The following is a 6961-nucleotide window of genomic DNA, read 5'->3' as shown; positions in this document are numbered from 1 at the left end:
TATGCAATTTTGAGCCTCCGCATTTATAACGTCCTTCCTGAAAATAATACCTCTTGTTGGAATTCTATTCACCAAAAAGCGCGAAGCAAAGACAGAAACCTTCAATGAAACCAATTTATTCCGTCAAAGCATGTTGATCTGACGACAAAGATTCCTCATTTTCAACTCTGGTCAAAATCGAATAGGCACCATTGACTTAAAATGGATATTCTCTCCTTCAAAGCCACATATCAAATGCATTATTTTGTAAAACAATATTTGGTAAAAGAGCACAACAATCTTCCACTATTTCCTTCTCCCACGCAAAAAGAGACACCCTCCAACTCCCCCCCCCCCCCCCCCCCCCCCAGCCCCTACGACAAAAAACTCCCACATAAACTATTGCTCCAAAGACAACCCTGTTAAGCGCGAAAAATGCTCCCTCAACTCCTTCTTCCAACCAAGGATCGTCCCATAAAGAAGTATCCTCTCCATTACCTACTTTCTTAAATAAAAAATCACCGAACCAGCCACACATATGAAAATATTATTGTGTTCCTTCAATCCATGATATTTTTTTCTTTCTTCAAGTAGTATAATTGTTAGAAATTCCACTATTTTAAAGTGAATAAGTGGAGTGTTCATAGTTCAAAATCTGCTCATGCATATAAAATATGTTGATGTTCATACCAATTGAGTTAAGTTCATGGGACCATGATATATTTCCTTTCCACTTATAACACATCATATGCTTTTTTAACCTAAAACTATTTTAAGTGGTTAATTATGCTTTTTTAACCTAAAACTATTTTAAGTGGTTAACTAGCCGAAAATGTTCTCCGGTCAAAATTACAACGATAAAGTTGATCTAATTGAATCTTCCTCGATTGCAGCAACCGAGCATAATTATTTGTTTTGATGTCAAAGTGGATTTCAACACATGACATAAATAATTCGATATCAATGACCAATTTTCTCTTTTTGAATCAATTAAATTGATTTAAAAACAAGAGGATGAACATAGTGACTATTTTTTAAGAAACACGAGGAGAAGTTGAAAAGAAACACAAGCACAACTAAAACTATCACAAAACGTGGGAATCATAACATGGGCGGTGGAAAACCATTGTTCTGTATTGGGCCTCAAGGCCTAGCTCGCACCAAACGCAAGCGCTTGGCAGTCGAACTCGGCCCAACTCACTAGAGGCACAAGGCCGCGCCTATCTATTCAACGTTCACAGAAGCCCACCTTTCATAACGCCTGACATCAGAATGATTGATATTTACTGTCAATCATGATTTTTTCAGCCATTATTCCGACAGTCATGGCGAGGACGTCGTATTCATCCTGATATTAGTGACATTTACTCTGCACCAGAGACTGTATATACCATTCTCATGCAGAAGACTCCTATACAATACTTTCTATCTCTAAAACTTTTACTTTACGCATAAGCTGACTTGAGCGTCAGAGTGTCACAACCATGCGGTAGAGGACAACCACCAACTACGTCGATTTTGATCAGGTAAAATAGAAAAGTAATAAATGATTTTGGATACTGGTTTAAAAAAATAAATAAAATAATAGTATTTTAAAATTTGTATTGTCAATATTTTTATAAATATAAAAAATGATATTTTAATATAAAATTTACCTCTTATTTTTTTTAATCAGTATCTTAAAAACACTATTTACTCAATTAGCATGATCCAATAAAATAACTTAAAGTGATAGTGTGATTCACGTGCCTCTTTATTCTGTATCTGTACAATAATAATTGATGTCCATTAGCTCGTGGTACTCGATTGTTCAAGTTCTCATTCGACTATTAGCTAACAAGTGTATTTATTTCTAATAGTAAAAATTATGCTAACAAGTGTACTTACTTATAACTACAAAATTTTATTAAATTCAAATGAATTTAGATTCTCTCCAATTTTTTTCTTATGTTATTTTTCTTTTTTCAATTCAATGATTGTCACAAAGCAAAAAAATAATGCTTAAAAAAAGAAAAGAAAAAAAAGTAAATGAATGAACGACTAAAATTACTAAAATATAACCAAAATCGATTTTTTTTTAAAAAGTTGTAGAAGATCCAAATGCATTCAAAATGGTGATTGTTTATTGGACAATCGTGTAAAACTATTTTACACCGTCAGTGCATATCAATTAAACTCTATATAGATAGACATAATTACAATTGAATCCAAGTAAGATATACTAGTATTGACTGTTTAGTTAACTCAAAATGTATAATAATCCAAATAAAACAATCATATAATGATGGCCATGTCCTTTATCTTATGTCTTCCTTTATGTGGCATGAACAGTCAACTAAGAAGTATAGTATAAAAATACAAAAAATTAATGTTAAAAAATTGAATGCACAATTTTTTTTTTTTTTTTTTTTTTACATTTATCTCCTTAACATATGTTATTCTTGAGGTTCATTCTTAATACATAAGATTGAGTCTTGGTTTTTTCTTTTATCTTTATTAGAGTTGTTTGATGTGGTAGTCACCATGTAGAACCATTCTTCAATAAGACCGCTTCTTAGAAATAAAAAATTATTTTCTGACAGAAATGCAAGTGGTTGAACCAAGAGGGAGATGGGTTTTTACCTTGTTGCACAGCAAAGAGGAAAAAGGAGGGGAAGGAAGAGAAGAAGAGGGAGGAAAAGGGACACTAAAATGTGATAGATTGGTCCAGTAAAACTCACTCAAGAACCCAAAATATGTTCTATAGTTGGAGATGCTCACAGAGTACTATATATTGCAGACTTATGTAAGAGGAAAATGACTATTTGATACATATCATGAAGCCAAAAATCATGATTCATGAAACACCCAGGTCAGTTAAAAAAGAACTGTTACATGTTTATTCAGTGTGTTCTTCTTCAAGTCATGTAAGGTTGAGGTTAAGGCATAACATTAACACTACCATAGTCCTTGTGATGATATCGATAGGCCAAAATACTTTGTTGGAGTACAATGTAGATGCCATTTTCAAAGACAATATTCACGCCCTTCAAGGAAGGCCATCAATGATAAATAATGCAATAGCCACTTCTAAGTTATCTATAACTGAAAACAGTGTTTACAATTACAATGGACTACACTATATAATTTAGTATTATTGGTACTATATGCATAACTAAAAAAACAACCACCTTGATCATGTTTACAGGTTTTTCTTGAGACTGGATGTGGCAAAGGACGATCTCGGTTTTTTATTGGACTTTCTTGTTATATCGCCATCTGGATTGGAACTTCTAATAATGAAAAGGAAAGTTTCAACAAGCATGGCACCCACCAACCCAAGAATTCCTCCAGCAGCATTCTGAAAACATAGATAAGAAGGAAGGAAAGGATACAAAGAGGAGATGAGAACTCGCTAAACTACTCGACAATAAATGGATGATAAATATGTAAAGAGGGGATGCTTGGCAATCTATATAGTTTGCGATAATTTGGACTATTTGGTGGTCACATATTCAAAAGGTGTTTAATGTCCCGTTTTCTTGGATGTGAAAAAGATTGTTGAAGTGGCAAAACTGAAAGCTTATCCACTGCAATATTATCTGGTTTTAGTGCTGCATGTTTGGATGTTTCTGTAAATTTCGGCATATAGTTTAATATGATAGGTATTATCTTGTTCTTTGGTGTTTTTCTGGGTAGTTTGTTGGGGTTTGGGAGTTGGCCGGTAGGCTCCCTCTCAGGTTGGTTTGATTTTTGTGGCCTAACTTGGCTTCTCTGATGCCAAATCTAGCTTTTGTAAACAAAACTTTTAGCTTATAATAAAATAGTGTAAAAAAGAGTTTAGACAATACCATCGCAGGACTGTGATCAAACAAAGCTCTAAATGCTGCAAATCCAACAAGATAGCCGGTAAACATTGTAACCAAAACATGCAAACCTGAAAAAATTTACAAGAAAAAGAAATCAAAGTAAGATACTTCAAAGATATACAGGCATAAGCCTCTTAATGAAATAAAAGCAGGCAACTGGAGAGTGACACGTAAAGAGAAAAACTACATATTTTTGTGACATGAATTCAATTTTCTTATTTGGTTATAACAGAGAATACTAATGGGACTATTTTTCAGTTATAAAGGTTGGCTTGTTGGGGTCGAGGAGTTAAGAAGTCATAAGAAGGCCGAAGATTTGATTCCCACCCTGCCACCCCAACACAATACTAACAATACAAACTAACAAACATTTGTTGTTCAACAAAAAAACGAAAGTGTGTAAATATTATCATCATGGTAAACTTAATAAACTATCACATGAAAAGTATAAATATCAAAATGAACTAAAGGAAGCAAAAATTGTAGTTGTGAATTTTAACCATATTCAAGTAGTGTTTGAACATCCTGTTCCTATATATAACAAGTACTGTAAATCTGTTATCACACATAGATAAGTAACAAAATCCACCAGTACCAACAATATACTAACATGAAATGTTTGTAAACAGAAAAGTCTCATTAACAGTGTCATGCAAGAAGTGTCATACACTCAATGCACGAATATGAAGGATGAAACGCAATAAAATGCAGTGTCCGTTTTTCACATCCAAATACATCTTTTTTTTTTCTTTTCTTTTTCGCTATAAATATCATGTTTTCGTGTTGTTAAGTTCATTTAATAACCTTCATATAAAAAATAAATAAACTCCATTACCATGAAAGCACATAAAACACCCCAATAAAACAATTGACAACATTTGGATTACAATTTTGCAGCCACACTAATAGCTTTTGACTACAAAAAAACTTATGGATAAACTGCATTACAATGAATTGCATACTTGGTTCAGTAACCAAGTAAGGTACTAAAAAAATGAGATCATTGCGCAAAACAAGCTACTCAATCCACCAAGTTAAGTACTTCCTACTACATAATATTTGTAACCATTTTTTAAGGTCATTCTAATAAATGTAGCTTATACATTGTTTATCTTGAAACTTGTTTGGGTATAGTTGAATATTAGTTTTCGATTAAATGCATAAGTTTTTAAAATATCTCATGAAAATGCATGATGGTTCCATGAAAATATGGCCACATTCATGATCTCCAAATCATGGACATTGGCATATGACCAAAATGCTCCTGAGTGCTCAACAAATTACATAAAATTTTACTACCCAAATTGCAATTTGATATGCATAATTATTATCTCCTAATTGGCATCTCAGTGCACGCCCAATTCATGCAACAGCTGACATCTTGTTTCTTTACATTGGCAAAGCATAGCACAGTGAATAGTGACCAGCTTGATGGGCAAAACATTGTGAAACAAAACATAGTGGGGATTGGGGAAGGCCCAACAATGATTGTGTACAAGCAATGTACAACAGCTATTATACAGTACAAGTTTAACTAGTAGCAGGAACAAAAGACATTTAAAGGCAAACTCAATATTTCAGACTAAGAAAGGGAGGCACATTCTGCTCTGAATCAGATGCTAGTCTCATTTCAGTCAAGTTTCTCATATTTAAGTTTTAGTACTAATAGTTCAATAAAACCATTGACAACATTTGAATTACAACTTTGCAGTCATACTAATAGCTTTTGACAACATAAAACTTAAGGATAAACTGCATTACAAGGAATTTCATACTTGGTTCAGTAACCAAGTAAGGTACTAAAAAAATGAGATCATTGAGCAAAACAAGCTACTCAATCCAATAATGTTCAAGCTCAATCAGTATTGTCAATCGCGGAAAATAGCAGGTTGTTCAAATTCCACTACAATATATAGTGCCATGGCACCACCAAAACCAAAGCAGCTATCTGACAACATTTCGTACTAAATAACATATCGTAGAACAATAGTGATTTGTTTAATTTCAGCTACACTATAGTGCCTCTATAGCTGATATTTGACAACACCGAGTTCAATAAGGAAACTCGAAATTACCAAATCCTAATTGATATGATAAATCAACCCTCATATATATGATAAAAGTGAACAAGAAATTACCAAATCCTAATTGATCCTTGTAAGAAGAGAATGGCTCTTGAACAACTTCCTTCGGTGCAATATCCTTAACAAGCTCTTGATATGCTTTCCTCTCTGCTAAATCTTGCAACTTTTTTAACCTTGCTTTCAATTCTTCACTCTTCACACCAAAAGGGTCAACATAAAAGTTAATTTCAGAACTTCATAAACAAAATTATACAGTAACAACATACATAATCAATCATATATTTTCAACATCGAATCAAAATCAAATTTTGAAAACAGAAACATAAAATAGAATCAATTATGAAAATAGGGTTTGACCTTTTCTCTGGGTTTAGGGCTGGAGAAGATGAAGCTGGTACCCGAGAAGAGTTGAGTCAATTCGGGTCTGGTGGATGGATCAGAGGCAATCCAGATAGCACGAAGTGGCTCGTAAGGTACATCGGATTGAGTGAGCAGATCGGAGGATGATTGTCGGAGTTCTGGGGAGAGAGTGGTGTCGTTGGAGGCTCCGGAGAGGAAAACCCGAATGGAATCTGTGTTGGATATTACTAACCCGACCCGGTTTGAGTTATCAGTACTAGCCATATTTTGTTTCTCTGTAACGAGTGATGATGACACGCACGTAACAGAGCATAACAAGCACTCACTTTCTCTTTTTTTTTTTTTTTTTTTTTTGCTTAAATGCAGTTTTGCCCCCTCTGTTTTGATTAAATCGGAATTTTTACCCCCTGTTTTAAAACGCGGACTTTTACCCCCTGTTTTATAATTTGTTGGATTTTGCCCCCCCTAAAATTCTGCTTTCGAGTCACAACTTTAAAGCTTCGCACACAACTCAATTTTGATCAATAATTTACCAAAAGGATACCGAAATGACCGTAATCGAGTTATCTTTCCACATAATCAAACCCCACTGAATTTGGAGTTACAAAGAGAGATTAATTACCGTTTTAGTGAAGGTATGTCCCCCAAAATTCTGCAAAAAATCTGCTTTCGAGTCACAACTTCAAAGCT

General features: G+C 33.9%; 1 protein-coding gene across 1 annotated transcript; it reads right to left on the bottom strand.

The window, feature by feature from the left end:
* Positions 1–2943: 2943 nt before the first annotated feature.
* Positions 2944–6576, bottom strand: LOC123919070. Its single transcript, XM_045971295.1, has 4 exons — positions 6269–6576; positions 5966–6104; positions 3810–3895; positions 2944–3319 (listed from the first exon to the last, which is right to left on the bottom strand). The coding sequence occupies exons 1-4, from the start codon at positions 6533–6535 to the stop codon at positions 3161–3163; spliced, it is 651 nt and encodes a 216-aa protein (XP_045827251.1). The 5' UTR covers positions 6536–6576; the 3' UTR covers positions 2944–3160.
* Positions 6577–6961: the final 385 nt, after the last annotated feature.

Source organism: Trifolium pratense, linkage group LG1 (assembly GCF_020283565.1).
Source record: "Trifolium pratense cultivar HEN17-A07 linkage group LG1, ARS_RC_1.1, whole genome shotgun sequence".
In the NCBI taxonomy this organism is placed as follows: domain Eukaryota; kingdom Viridiplantae; phylum Streptophyta; class Magnoliopsida; order Fabales; family Fabaceae; genus Trifolium; species Trifolium pratense.
This window is presented reverse-complemented; position numbering and strand designations above follow the sequence as displayed.